Here is a 15,949-nt window from a genome sequence, read left to right as displayed (position 1 = left end):
CCACCGACGGAGTACCCTTACACACTATGGGTGGTTGTGGTTACCCGCCAGTCCATCGCTCTGTCCTGCCTGGTATAAGGTTGGGTTTCTAAAGCCTATATTGTCTTTAATCTCTAAATACCAATACATAGATTTATTGGGAGCTTTAAAATGTAGAATTTGGGGGGCAGACTTAAAGTATAAAGACCATTCTAATTAATCTAATTTGGAGGGGAAAAAATACCTTAAATTACAAGGCATTACAAGTTTACGGGCACTTTAAGAATGATGGTAATTACCCGTTGATGGTGTAAAAGTTTGCCTTTTTGTGTATGGTTCTAGACGGATCTATTAATTTGTAGACTTGACAGCACTCCTGGCTGATTATTGCGCAATTAAACCAGCAAGGATCTGGACTCCTACTAATTTAAATTAAGATGCCGCTGCCTGTATAAAGAACAGACTTTCCGCGAATACATTGCTGGTGTTAAATGGATGAACAGTCGTTGCTAATGCTTCGTTCTCACTCTCGTAGCGTTAAGCGTTGTATCTTAGATTCTGAATGAAATGGGTTACAATTTTGGCTTCAAGATTTACAGTACAAATTAACAATGGATACTAATTAACTGAGTTTTGTAGTAAGCTGTAAATCTTCACGCGTTCCAATGGCGAATACCTTAAATCTATAATGAAAAACAATATATAACAGAATAAGACTATGATGCTGCCTTTTTTGCATATTTTAATTGTTTTTTTTATTTATTAAGAAGGACTAAATGCAAAAGAGGGCTTAGAATTACCAACATTTGCATAATGTTATTATCTGTAATAATTAATTTGGTTAATTGGGTATTGTATGATGATCAGACTTCTCTATAAACTGTAGCTGGGCATGCTTGTCATGTGACTCAAAGGGGGAGGGACTTTTTGATACCTCAGCCCCTCCCATTTCCAAGCTGGATCAGAATTGTTCCAAAAACATTTCACCCCCATTTCCTTAACAATATACTTGTTTAACCCCTTAATGACAAAGCCCATACATGGGTTTTGGGACCGCCCATTGTCCTTAAGGGGTTTATTAATTTAGATCTTTAGCACAATGGGCATGCCGATACCAACTTCATGTTCTTACTTGTTGTTTGGTCCAGATGGCCTCCCCAAGGGCCCGGCGAGGAGAACTGAGAAACCAAAACATTTGATGAGACTGATAGTTTTGCCTTTTTTTTTACGTCGTTCTCAGGCTGGTACTGTTGGTACTGGTTTGGTACTGTTGAATGACCAAACCCTTCCCAGAAATAATTAATTAACCTGGTTAAAGATTGGGTCATTCATCATTTTTGCCAGCAACATTTAATTGTCATGTGGCACAAAAGTAGGCTCTGATAGGTTGTTGCCATAGACACTGAAACAATTGTGCTTTGTTTTAGTGTGATCAAACCGTCAGAGGAACGGATAGCATGGCAGTTCTGTTAAGGTTTATTTGCTTAACGTACCAGGCAGCACAATTAAAGTTTTGCATTATTTAAGGTAAATAAAGCCAGCGACACCTGTCAACGGCAAGGGTTTAGCCTTTGAATCTCAGACTTTCTATTGCATGCTCTCGAGATGACATCCTTCAAATAAACATAAGTATGCTATATGGAAATAGATTAATGCTATATTGCCCAGGGGAAGAGAGTCTCTTTAATGGGCTGTAGTGCCCAAAAAAAACCCATTCCCGTTCACTTGCTTTTAAGTAAAAGGTGTTATATAGTTTATCGTTTACTATTTTTACACCTTTACGATTTCTGTTTATTTCCTCGTGTTTTGTTATTTGGCTTCTAAGATTTTGTTACATATATTTACATTGTCAGCATTTTCAAAAACTGCCTTAAAATGATGACAATACAGACCCAAGAAAATAGAACATACTAATAAGTGGCTAAGGTGGCTTAGCAGGTTAGTAACGATTTACTGTTTTTCATTTTGCGAGTTTCTGAGTTTTAACACTAGATGACAACTCAAAGTGCTTGTAGATTTAACTGTCACAGATAAAGTGATAACTTCAGAGCTACCGCAAAGCCACGTTTCCTGCTGCTAAATGATATATGAGCATGTGCAAACACTGGTTAGAAAAAAAATATATATATATACACACACACAGGTGTGAAAAATAGACATGTTAATAGTTATTTCACCATTTAACAAAATGCAAAGTGAGTGAACAGAAGAAAAATATAAACCAAATCAATGTTTGAGGAGGTCATGGACCCGCCAAACACACTAACCGAGTGGGGTTGCTGAAGACAGTTTAATGTCAAAAGTCATACACCACGGCAAGGAAGAGCAACAAGCGACAAGATACAAGCTAGTTATACCGCATCAGCGAGGTTTCTTCCAGGCAGAAAGTTCAAGACAGACAGGGGTTTCCAGATGTTCTGCCCAAGCTCTTTTGAAGAAGCACAATGCAATGGGCAGGGTAGAGGACTGTAGACGCAGGGGTCAGCCAAGGGAACTTAATGCAACAGATAAGACACATCATGCTTACTTCCTTTCATAATCGGAAGATGTCCAGCAGCTCCATCAGCTCATCATTGGGTGGGACCCTGGTACATCCATCTACTGTTCGGAGAAGTCTGGTCAGAAGTGGTCTTCATGGACCACTTCCATAAAATCCATACCTCCATTTCCGTGGAAACAAGGCCAAGAACAAAAAACACAGAAACTAGGGTGAAGAAAAATGGCAGCAGGTGCTCAGGACTGATGTGTCAAAAAATGAAATATTTGGCTGAAGGGCTGGAGAGCAGTACAAGAAATCCACAGAAGAACTGTGGTTAGTTCTCCAAGATGTTTGGAACAACCTACCTGCCGAGGTGCCTAGAAGAATTGATGCAAAGGGCAGTCACCCCAAATATTGATTTGTTTTAGATTTTTCTTCTATTTTTGAAAGCATTCTTACTTTTCAGCATTTCTTCACAAACGCCTAGGGTTGGGATTAGGGTGGCCTGGTCCAGGGGGATGCGGACCACGAAGGGTGGCGACTGGAAATGCTGCCCTACATCAGGCCTAGGGTGGCCCCAAAGCTAAATACATCACTTTATTCCTGTCAATAACTGATAAATGCCACGAATCTAATTCAGGTCATTGATTCCTATGCAGTGCTCATGCTTGTGAAAACACGGATCTACACATATATGCGGTGTGTGACTATTTATAGATACCTAAGTTCTATCGTTTGTATCTGTTAACGAAGATTATAAAGGCTGAACACCTGTCAGTATTGAGTTCTATTGCTTTCCCTCAAGTCAAAAACCTTCAGTTTTGTTCTCTGACTTTTTTCCCCGGAAGTACAGATAGATGAAGATAACTAATTATATTCTGGAGGAAACCAGAACTATTTTTTCCATGGTTCTTATCTGATTGTGTGGTCGGTGGAGGAAATACAAAATATCTGACAGCTTTGTTATACTCATTCACGGTGTTATCTCTGCATCTCTGTTTACCAGATTCAGTTAAATTGGCCAGATTTCCGTATCCGCCTGCTGGCAGAATAAACTCATATAATCACGAAAAGTTCTTGGTGTTATCTCCAGCTGTAGAGCAGGGTGGCTATGGCTGAATAATTCGCAAGCCAATGTGGCCCTGAGCCCAACATTGGACAACAATTAAGATGAACCCTTTTAAGAATTAGTAAAGTGTTGGGGGGTTGGATGAACGTACAGCTGCGACCGAAACACAGCGATCATAAATCACTAATAATGTGATCGTCATGATTTATGAGATGTTCAGGTTTTCTTGCTCTATTAATGAAAAATACTTTAGGGGACATCCAATTGAATTGGGTTTCATAACATTCTGAACATTCTGGAAGTACATGTTGCAAAGTTACCAGTAGATGTGGCAGAACTCACACTTTCATAGAAATAAGTCCGATTCTGATTAAAGGCACTCTTTAGACACTATATGATCGTTAATGCATCTGATATGCGTTTGGCTGGACACACAAACCTGCTAAAGCCCATGTGGACTATACTTACAGCCATCCAACGCCAGTGCCCGCTCACACAAGAGTTACAGGGGGCCTAAGGAGACCCCCCACACGCATGTGGTTACAAGTGGTAAGCACAGGTCTACTGAGTGGTCTCAATAATTGTAATCTACGTACATCCACGCATATTAGCATATTGGGACCGGATGGGACATTAGGCTTTCCGTTTCATGATGTTTACCTTGGTGTTTTTAAGAAAACTTAAGAAAAGCGGAGGTGTCACATCCAACTATAGCTGAATCCAACACCAGGATGAACCCAATGCCAGGGCAGTTCATTCATTTCCCGCTCTCGCTGAGTAAATTCCTAATGTCAGGTAAAGCAGGAGGTTGTGACAAACTTCCAGATCTCTGCTTGCATTGTTTCAGCAGATGTGTCTATAGCCCTAGAGATTGTTTATAACCACGCAATCCCCCTGTAAAGCTATTATCACAAGTACGTCAGCACAAGGTACCATTTTATGATATGCAATGTTAAAACAAAATGGCAGCTCTTGCATTCAGCACACAATAGTAAAAACATGAGTGATATGTTGTTTTTAGAGTTAAGAATTAGGAACAAAGAAAATCTGAAATACGTCCATTCTAATTTACGAAAAAAACTATTGGATTTACCTTTTTACTTACCGAAATAAGTAAAAGAAGGATCATTAGAATTTTCCCCAAATCCCAAAAGTATAAATCCCACGAAAGGTAGCTTAAAATTGGCTGCAAGAAATATTTTAAATATATATATTTTTTAAAAATATATGTTTTATGTTCCATTGATTAATGTGGGTGGCAGCTCTACTTTAATAATGTATTTCAACCTAGCAATAGAGCCCAAACTTAAGCTCCATTGGGCCATTAGTAAAACAAATTATGGCCTCCACCCTTGCACCTTTACACTTAACAATACCGACCATGGTGGCCCTTTACGGCCAAAATGCTTATCATGGCTCACCCATAGTTCTCACTCGGCCTCTCATGCTGTGAAGATAATAATCATGTTATCTCGCACGTGATCTTCATCGCAGTGTAATTAGTCATATAGATGTGGTTATAAATTAAATTTAACCAACGGTGTTTCTTACACTTTTCGTTTTATATGCCAGCCAGCAGACCAAAAATTTGCTGAGACATTAATGAGAAGACGCTGCTGGCCGTCTCTCACCCGCCATCCCACCGCTGGGAGCTTCAGAGAAAAAAATGCATTTCCATAGGTTGTACGAGTCATGTCTTATAACACGAGGCAGGTGTGACATCAGACGTTTTTGGCTGACCCATCCGTGAGGTCATACGAGTCCCTGGTGCCAGGATTTGCCCTCACAGAGATGCACAAACTACTGAATTTCTATTTAACATTTTCGTACAGCAGAGGTTCGTTTCTTCCTCCTTCTTGGTGCAAATGAAAAATGGGATTATTGTACCCATGGCAACATCCTGCACCAATGAGAGAGCTGCAGTTGTAGTCACAAAGGCACTTGTTATGTTATTTGATCATATCAACCAATCAGAACGCCCCATTGAGTCCTGATCCTTACAATGCTTGCTTTTTCCAGCACGTGCTCCCAAATCGAAATGAGATTTTCTCTGTACTATTTAATGAGGCTGAGCAATTACACAGAACAGCTTACAAACGAGAATGTTTGTAGAAAACAACATGTGCATAATTAGTCCTTAATGAGCCATTGTGTGTGTGGTATTTTTTTCCCCTGTTAAAACGTGCAATTAAATTTGTAATAGTTTATAAGATATAAAGTTGCAAAAAAAAAGAGAGAGAGAGAGAGAGCCTGCGTGGTTAACCCATTGGTCGCCAGAGCCCGCAAGACACTTTAGGGGTCATTTGTAATGGATACACCTGTCGGGAAAGCTCATTTTGGTGCAAGAGCCGCCATAAAGCTGCAGCTTCAATGAAGGTCAACCAGGCTGTTGATGGTTCTTCCATAATTCCATAATGGCCATGTTTTTCCCATCAAGTGTTTTTTTTTTTTTCTTGCTTGCGTCTATGAAACCTACAGGTAAATGGCAGCTGTTGTAGGACTACAAGTCACATCATTTTCCTCTACTATAGAATCTTATCCCTGCTTAATACTAGTACTTGTTGGAAACGTTGCTTTAAGGGCAGTGAGACCAGATGGCCCTTTATTATTTTCCCTTTAACCCCCCACCCCGGACCTCTCTTAAGCTTAAATATATATATATATGAAACCTCAGTGGATACCTGTGTCCTGCTTCAAACATTTTAAATTGCTTTACTATGTTTACCAAAAATGAAAATCTGCATCAAACATTTTATTTTCTTCCATATCCCCTCATTAAAATATTAGTAATTCTTGGTTTCGGCAAATTTATGCATAGTTGCCAGCTGTCCTGACGTCGGCAGAGAATGCAAAAAATGCACCGTAGTATCTACATATTGTCTTGACATTATTTAATTGCATGATATACGTCATGTTGACTTTCAGCAGGCTCCCCCTAGTTCCTTCTCAGTGTTACCATTGAAAGAGACCACTGTGTTAATGCGAGGACCGTGCCTCAATGTCTCATCAGTGATGCCATAGACACATTGTTATATCACACAGTGACCAGGTAACAGATCCCCCACGAATCTGAACAACCCAACGCAATACAATATAACCTCTGCCCATTGCAATAAGAGGCTGATGTTGGGCTTATTTCTCTGGAACGCACAGGTTATTGGGGGGACCACGATGGAGATGGTTGTGAAGCACTACGCTGCAACAGCATCTCATTGTATTTCCAGGTGTGTTTGTAATACCACAATAAAGTGTTGTCATGGTAACAACAGCATCAACACTAAAACTGGGTGCATGACATTTTTTATTTATTTTTAGTTTATTACTTATTGTTTGCATTTCTTTATTATATTCATGTAATTCATATAGAGTGAAAACAATAGCCTTTTCTGTTTACACACATTCATTTGTACACATTGCTGTTTACATACACAATATTGTAACTTTTAGGGCTGTAGAACACCGTGATACCCTCAAACCCAAAAGACAGGGGCATTTGAGATGTAACTGAACCAACTGGCATTTCGCCCAGACACAGGTGGTGGTGGATTTTGTTTAGTATAATATATATGTATAATATGTATAATATATATGTACATACGTACATAACAAAGACATGGATTTTTGTACAATTCATAGATTCTGTGCCATTCAGCTGTGTTCCTTGTAACTGCATGCGAACCAACTGTAGACAAAGCCTTGGCTTTTTTGTGTCCAATTTTAAGAATTTAAGGAATTTCATCTACTTGACACAAAGTATTTAGTTCTTTAATAATCTGCTTCCTCTGTCCGTTCCTCAAAGATCCTCATAAGAGCTTCTATTCACCATGGGCCAAGTGTAATATCTAACCTTGGGAGAGCATTCTTGTCCCACAGAGACTATGCTCTGTATCGATTTATGAGCGTAATGATGTTACCCCCTCTGTGCCTCCCTTAGGGCACCTTTCACCTGCCTCCTGTAAAACTGTAAAATTAATAATGTGCTGACACCTATGATTATTAATTCCTGTCTTAAGCTTTCAATAGAAGCAGGAGAGCTGGGACTATTGATACATGTGTGAGCTAAGCCAGACTTCACAGTTCCATAAAGAAAGTCCTTATGGAGTCTCGAAGGTCCAACATACTGGGGGGGGGGGAATTTAGCTGAGGCCTGGCCAGGTGTTGGACTTGAGCCAAGCTGAAGCAGATGTTGGCTTCCCTACCTGTCGTTCTTAGCGCCATGCAATAGCAAAGGTACATAGAATTTGGGGAAATGTTAGTTGTTGAGCTAGGTATTGAATCTGTAGTTTTTCATGAAACAGTAATGTCAAAGCAAGAACAGGCGTATGATATCCAACAGATACCCCATGATGTGTCCCATTACCTATTATACAAAGCCAACACAATACAAGTAGCTTCATATACTACGTCCAGTGGCTTCCACTTAAAGAGCCCAATGGAATCCTCATATAAGTAGCTCAGAAACAACCCAGCCACTAGAGGACTTTTGTTTAGCTCTGATAACCTTTTACTTGATAAAAATACATGCGTTGTCCATTTTTTTTTTTTATACATTTTTTGTTTTGGAATACTTCTAACGATTTAAAGGTGCTGTTCCACCTCCTCTGCAAAATGTAACGGCGTTAACTGAATGCGGCATTAGTAACATCGTTCCTAGTGCCGTTGGATGCCCAAATCCTTCCCGGAAATTCCCGAGAACGCTTAATGTAATGTGATCCAAAATCAGGCACTGGTAGGTTGTTGCCATAGAAACTAAAAAAGCTTCTTTAAAGCTTTTTTTTTGCGTGTGCTTTTTATGTGATTAAATCCAGGGAAAATAATACAAAGGAAGATCTGCTGAGGTTGATTTGCTCAAATTACTAGAGAGTGCAGTAAATGTTTGATGTAAAACGGCCCTTTTAAACCGAGTAACTACACGTAAACACATTATTATTATTTTTTCTTATAAAAAGCATCAGCGGCAGTATTCTCCGCGTACGGCGGCACTCCCTGCCAGTCCTAGGTCTAAGCGTGTTGTAGGGTCTCTCATTTTGGTTAACCACAAATCAGTGTGTGAATCTTCAAGATACGAAAGGGAGGGTGCAAATTCACATTCAGAATCGGCAATAGGAGAGGTGCGGCTTTAACCCTTTAAAGATGAGCAACAACTAAATCTCTAAATATACAATTCCTTTTTCTTGTTCACATTTAATATATTCAAATGTATTTTTGTCCCATACTTTCAAAATGTTCATCTGCATCTACCAACGTGAAATAGATATGTTTCATACAGTAGGTAGATCACAGCTTTTATCATCTCCTATCCTCCTATACTATCGGCCACTGTATACATTTCACTTGTTGCTGCCCCCCCTGCAATATCTGGATTGTATAAACTCACAGAGAATCAGTCATCTCATATGTTATACATGCTATATATTACACGCTATCGCTTTACACGTGCCGCTCGACAACATGTGGAGTATGTGTGCGTTCCAGAAAAAAAAGTGGCTCACGCGGCCACCTTACCTCCACAGCAGAAAACGACACGTGCTAAACAAAGGGGTTTATTTACTAAGAGGATACAAAATGTGACAGTAGAAACTGCTGTTTTATTCCTATCCATAAAAACAAAAAAATGGACGTCAATGAAAAATAGACATTCTTCTTATATCAGAAGCTTTTACAGTTAAATCATTTTTTTCCCATTGTACAGAAAAACATCTTCTAGACGCAGACAAAATAGTATTATTTATTACTATTCGTTATTCAATATCCGCCTGTCTTCATGAGTATTGTATATCAAAAGTAACAACATGGCGGCTCAAAATATATATTCAATGACTGAATCACCAATGTTTTACTAGAGTCGGGGGAGCTATCATTCCTAATTTTGTTCACTAGAAGTTTAATTAGATCAAAGAGATCTTTTAAGTGTTCTTCTTTTTCTTCTTTCGCAGTTTGATGGGGAAAACATGTACATGAGTACAAATGAAAGTAACCAGGACTTCCTTTCAACAAATCAGGTATGTTCCATCCTGCTTGGTTCTCACGTGTGGTATAGCGGTTACATTTTGTGTTACATTAAAATAATCTCACCAGTTTCTTACACAGATGAAGGGAGCTCCCTCTCTTAAGCCTCTAGTATTGATTTGGAACAAGATGGTAGACAGTATCTGCTGAAGCTTTTAGTGCCAGGTCAATGATGTCACCGCCCTTACATTGGCGTTATTTTGAATCTGTTGGGTTCAGTGCTTATAGATTTTGAAGGTCTCTTTTGGGAAGGACCAAAATGGTTAGAGTCTTTCAGCAGACCCCACCAGAGAGGTTTCATTGGTTGTCATGTTTGACAGTAATATTTATTATATACAGATATATTGAATATACAACATAATTATTATGTGAATCAGTTAACTGCTGACTGGTACCATCTCCACTGGCACCCAAACATTGTGTTGTGTTTCTAATAATGGTCCTTTTAAAAACTGATTTATGAGGAGGTATATATATATATATATATATATATATATATATATATATATATATATATATATATGTGCAAGTCACCTGCATTCAAGCCCTGATTTCAACTCTGATGTACCAACCCGAAAAGCACTAACAAGCTTTCCCAGATATTGTTAAACCAGGGTAAATTATGACAGCATCAGCTCTAGAGAACTCGCCCATTCACCCTGAGGCACTGAGAATGGGGTAACAACCCAGAGACTCGGGTTCATATCCTACAAATTCCCTGGTATGATGAAAAGTCAACAAGGGAAACTCGTGTGATAAGTTTAGAGAACTTTTACCGTAGTGAGAAGAACTCTATCTCTTATATTTATATGAGAGTTTAGTCTTGGTAACAGTAACTCTTGGCTTGCATCCCCTCCAGCTATGGTCTGAGAACCTCATGGCCATGCACTACTGGCCCCATCTAAATAAGTCACTTAGACAGCTGCTCCTTCTTACGGCACATTACCGTGGCTTTTATGGTTGTCCTTGTCTGGCGGAGAAACACAAATTATGTAATTCTACCTATTAAAATCAAATCACGGTGACACGCCTGTATGCTACACGGAGTGAGGTTTACTGTTCTGTGCAGCCGCGAGTGGTAATGAAAGATGACATCCAGTCATTCAGCGCTGACCTACTGACCCCCTTAGGAGTGGGAGTAACATGGGGGATATCATTTGTGTGTGGCTGGGATTGTATGCGGAAGCCGGCTATTGTGTGGCGAGTACAAAAAGGGGCCCTTTATGAAGAGTTAAAGGAATGAATGGAGTATGCAAACAGTTGTGTCATTCTGGGCACCCGGCCATTGGAGGATTCTTGATGACAAAGCTTAAAAGTCTGCGTGGGTTTTAATGTTGCAGGCCCCATTGTTGATCACAGCAGACCAATGGAAGGCATATCATTAACATGATTAACCCTGCAGGGATCCATTTTAGCAGTCATCTAAGTGTATATAGCATCCAGTAACCCTGACAGACAGGGCCGTGTGTGATGCATTACACAATCTCAGATGTGCTGGGAGTTTGCAAGCTTCTCGGTCAAAATAATGGATTCAATACATCTACAAAGACATGACTCGGTTTAATGTATCCCTTTCTCCCTTTCACGTCATGCTAATCCAGTTACCAGTTTATCAAATCCTGCCGTCAGGTTAATGCACGTGATGCCATACACATGTACCCCCACTTCTCGTTTCCTCCCCTATTCCTACACCCATTGCCCAGTTTAGGCGGCCAGCAGTCCCACCAAATGTGACATTTGCCCAGACAGATGAGACCCAAGCCCACTTGTTGGTAATGTTGCAGTTATGCTAATGCTTACATTGTGTGTGGGATTTATGCACCATGAGTTGTATGAGAAATTAGATATTGTGTCTCACCAACTTGATACTTTTATGAAGCCTACATAGAAGAAAATACAAAGATACAATAGCTTTTGGGATCACAGAGCTCTATTATTCATTCTGTTTAAAAAATAAACCTCTAACGTCCTAAAAGCTTATCTAACTTTGCATCTTTTCCTATGTTGCCCCAAAGTTTTTGTTCTTCATACCAACTCTTTTATTCCACTCCATATGTGTTGCTGTCTACACGTATGTTCCTTCTCTAGTAGTCGTCCTGCAGACATGTTGGTTCCTATAGTCCTGTGAATTTCATATACCCTCTGATGTTTCTCCATACATGCACATAAATGGTTAACGAGGAAATTCATAAGGCCAAAAAAGAAATGTAGAAATGTTATATCTGCTCTGAAATCATCAAGCACCCCACCCCCACTCCAGCAGTGAGACATTACACTTAGACACACTCGTACACAATGCCACAGTGTTTACAACAGACAGATCTGCTTCCTTCCAACAATTCTCAGAGATTTTGAATATCAGGAAATGTTGCTTTCTCTCCGTGAACAATAACCAAGAGTTTAGAAGAGGCCGAAAATACATTACATTTTAACTGCTGCAAGCCTAGAGAGTGTGGGGGGAGGGGGGTGAAAGTAGAATAACTTTGACCTAGTTGTAAAAATAGCTCCATGATAAAACACTTCAAATGAATATATTAATGAACTTTTCATCTAATCAGAATCTGGAATCATGAAAAATATCACTACAGTAAACCAATCAGCCAGAACTACCAGAGGAGGACAGCTGGCACGGTGGCGATTATCTCCTGGTCTTTTCTTGGTCTTTTCTTGGATTATTTTGGCCAGTGACAGATTTGTTTTGCAGTTCCATTTATAGCCTTAAGGGTTACCTAGAAGAGGTGAGCAAGCAGGAGAAGCTGAGCTAAAACCCTGTCCAACACAGCTTGTGAAGTCAGAATGTTAGCCAAGCCAAAAGAGGACCTCACAACCATACCTGGGACCATCCTAGGGTGGCCTACACAAAGCTGTCTATCTAATGGGGCGGTGGCTTCTTGGGTGGGTGGAGCTACTGCTGCATGTGGGCTAGCCTGCATGGGGTGGGGTTAACCATACATAGGGGCAGGGCTAACCCCAGACAGCTTTAAGTTGGTGGAGGGTAGGAGGGGGAGTGGGCGAGGAGTAGGCACGGCAAAACCTTCTGACCCATAGTCCTTCATCTGTCTGCAACCAGCATCATCCTGCCTGCATTGAGTGGATCTTTTTTGTGCTTCTCTCACAGACAGTTTGTTTTGGCACTTTTATGTAGTTTTTCTCCGGTGTGTATTTTCTCCGGAGGTCTTGTAAACTTTGTAAATTTTTACTCTTGTGAGGTAGTAAATGTGGCAGTAATTCCCTGATTTCTTCATTGATGTGGGCAGTGTTTGGCGTACTGCACATGTATACGCAATGTTGTACACGCACGTCCAGGTATACACTGCTTTCTCCAAAATAATAAAATTATTCTTTAGGGGACCCTGTCCAAGATAGTGGTTAAAAGAGGCAAATGTGCCAGTAACCTAAAGGGGTAGAAACTATTGGCTTTCCAGGACAAAGCAAAACTTGGACAGGCTAATGCAGGAACAGATATGTCATACAAATTGGTATGACTGGTCTTTTTAAAAAAAATTTCGTCCTGATAAATGAATTTGCATTTTAGTATATTAACTCATCCGAATATCTTATTCACTTATTTATATTCCGTTCTCTTCCCCTGAAGCCAAGAATGTGATTATTGCCATTATTTGTTTATTCATAAAGTACCCATTCATTTTCCGGCGTTACACTAGGTGATTTTCTGGGCAACTCTAATCCGTCCGCAAACCTATCATCATAATGGATTGTTTACTGTACACAGAATAAAAGGACGTGTCAGGGGTCACTGTTTGCAGATGCTGTCAAGCATTTCACAAGGGAGGTGGACACCGAGCAAATCTTATTTACAGTAGAGCCGCCAATACAAAAATAAATGTAATGTGCAGCTGCTTATTACGTATTTATAGCCAAAATAGCCAGGGCCAGGTTAAGGTGCTGCGGAGCCCCTAGGTATGCATGAGCACACATACAACCCTGCTTGGCCATCAGTTGACTGGCTCTCCACAGCACACAAGCTAGTAGAACCCCAGTTATGGAACCCCAGTACATAGAGATCAAGGCACCTAGACGTATCCCCAAGTCAAGGAACTTTTAAATTGTTCTTGCTTGAGATATCCTTATTGTGTTTGGAGCGCAATGCCATTTATGCTGTATTATTTATTGCATATCCCAAAAATATGATCACAGATGACATCTCCACAGCTTCAGGACTCTCTGCTGCTTTCATGCACCGCCAATAGGCACAGCATGCCGGCAATATGGAGGTCCTTACACCAGAAACGAGTGCTCAGTTTTCCTCCTGCTTTGTTCAGATGACAGCAGTCCTTTTATTGTGCAAAATAATGGAGAAACATTTGACTGCGGTTCCCCTTTAATCACTCTGTGACCAAGATATCATCTTACACAAAGCAGTCAGACTTTTGCTCAAGGACATACCTGGAAACATTGGAAGACCAGTGACCCGGAACCTCCCTTCTCTTCCTTTCTTTAGGTTTCCTAAACTACAAAATAATTATTCATCCCCATTATGCTACTTCTCCACTTTTAAAAAAAATTACTGCCCCACTAAGTAGCTGTAATGGTGAGAGGAGATCGAATCAGGACAGGTAGTTTTAATCACCAGTGTGGTGGATTAGGCAAAAACTATGGACATATTGCCCTCTTGGGAGATCAGGCAGCCCATTGGACAATAGCCTGGTTAAAAGGTAGATCTCTGATCTCCCCAAGCGGCCCATTTATGCTATGGAGGACTTGCCAAGTTGGCAAAGACTACATAGTATGTAGTATCGGGCAATGCATGCCTTTAAGAGACGGAGCATCAGGGGCTACGGAAGGGGCAACTGGGGCCAATGCCCCGGGTCATGCCTAGGGCAACCGGCCAAGGTGGATACAATACTGGTTTTAATAAAATGGTTTAGTTATCCCAACACTGTGAAGGTAACGCTCCCTCTTGTGCTCTTATATTGTATTAGTCTGTAGCTAATATAGTCTTCTTGTGTTCTTCTGTTTATATTATTTATTTCACATTTATTTCTGGATTTCTTATGTGATTCAAAACTAAAATGAAATACTATATATATACCATGATTTCATTCATGGTGTCCCCTTTGGCCCAGAACTACAGCAGTAGGGTTAATTCCTAATAATAATGTCATCCTATAATCCATTTCCCGTGCTTCTGAATGTACATATTGTGCCAAAAATATTTTTCCTGTTACATGCCCCAACAATGGCTTTTGTTTCCTGCATTGCAATGAAAATTAATGAATTAATACCAAAATGAGTGCAAATAAATGATTGATTAACACAGTGCACTGCCAGCTGCTACAATGCGATTATAACAACTCCCAGCCTCATACCGCAGATGAAATATATTCCGCTCCTTAAAAAAAAATCTCCTTTTTTTCATAACATCAGTTGCTGTATAATGCTGTTGCTGAAATGGTTTTCCTTAATAAAATCGGTTGCCATAGAAATCCCATTTCTCTCTCTCTCTCCCTCTTTACTGAATCTGTCTCTCCTTATTTTTATCAAATCATTCCGCAGAAATTTTCCTCTTACATTTTTTTTTTTCCGAAAATGCAATAACCATTTCTCCGATAAAACATCCCATAAAAATGATTGCAGCCCTAGAATACGTATAATTTATTTATTTATTTTTGCAAATACCGCAATATTTTACTGCTCTGCTAACACGTCGGCACCGTTATTACATATATGCTTTTCTCCAGCCTACATTTTATTTTTTTAACCCGTTTTTTTTAAAGAGCTCTGTTGGGTTACTGTTGACTGTAATAGCCACCAACAGACCTCAATAGCCATGCGGTTAGAGGTGGGATGTTTAGTGGGTGGAATGCCCTGGGACCTCAATAACCAAGGGTGACATTGTGTTGCCCGTTGTCCAAGGGTCCCACATTGTTCATGGTGGACATTCACTGGGGTCTGTGGCAGACAATTTAATGATGGTCTAATGACCTTCACAAACCTTGCCATGGACACTTTGCCCATCCCTGCCCTTGCCTTGCGGGTGTAGCCTTGCATAACATCACATACGTTTTGGGACATGGGACGTTGAAAAGTTAGCATTTTCTCGGTCTAAGATGAGGACGATACATGATTTATTGGAATTATTATAGCAAACTAACCAGAAATGTATCAGATCTACTGCCTTCCTCATAGAGGCAGACAGCAACCACCGGCAAAACAATAAGTGAACACACAGCTCTTTTCCCCAGGAGGAGGGCATCAGCGAACCAAACGCTGATCCCTGCAAACCCATTACTTTCCCTTTAAGCCTTTATCACCTGAAAAAGAGACCTCTGTGCCGAAAGCTTATGTGACTACATCTTTTTTTGTGTTTGGTCAATAAAACGTAATAACTTCAACTAAAGACTCCATCTTCCTTTGGACCAATATGGCCATATTGTTCTTATAATATTTCC

The 15,949-nt window shown here is 40.1% G+C and overlaps 1 protein-coding gene across 2 annotated transcripts in view; it reads left to right on the top strand.

The window, feature by feature from the left end:
- TOX2 (TOX high mobility group box family member 2) overlaps positions 1-15,949 on the top strand; it is a 55,772-nt gene that overhangs the window by 15,299 nt on the left and 24,524 nt on the right. For both annotated transcript variants that reach the window (XM_053452833.1, XM_053452834.1), the window contains exon 2: positions 9,464-9,529. In XM_053452833.1, coding sequence (XP_053308808.1) covers positions 9,464-9,529 — 66 coding nt within the window. The remainder of the gene's footprint in view (positions 1-9,463; positions 9,530-15,949) is intronic.

Source organism: Spea bombifrons, chromosome 13, assembly GCF_027358695.1.
Source record: "Spea bombifrons isolate aSpeBom1 chromosome 13, aSpeBom1.2.pri, whole genome shotgun sequence".
NCBI lineage: Eukaryota > Metazoa > Chordata > Amphibia > Anura > Pelobatidae > Spea > Spea bombifrons.
Note: the sequence above shows the minus strand (reverse complement) of the source record. Positions and strands in the feature narration are given on the sequence as shown.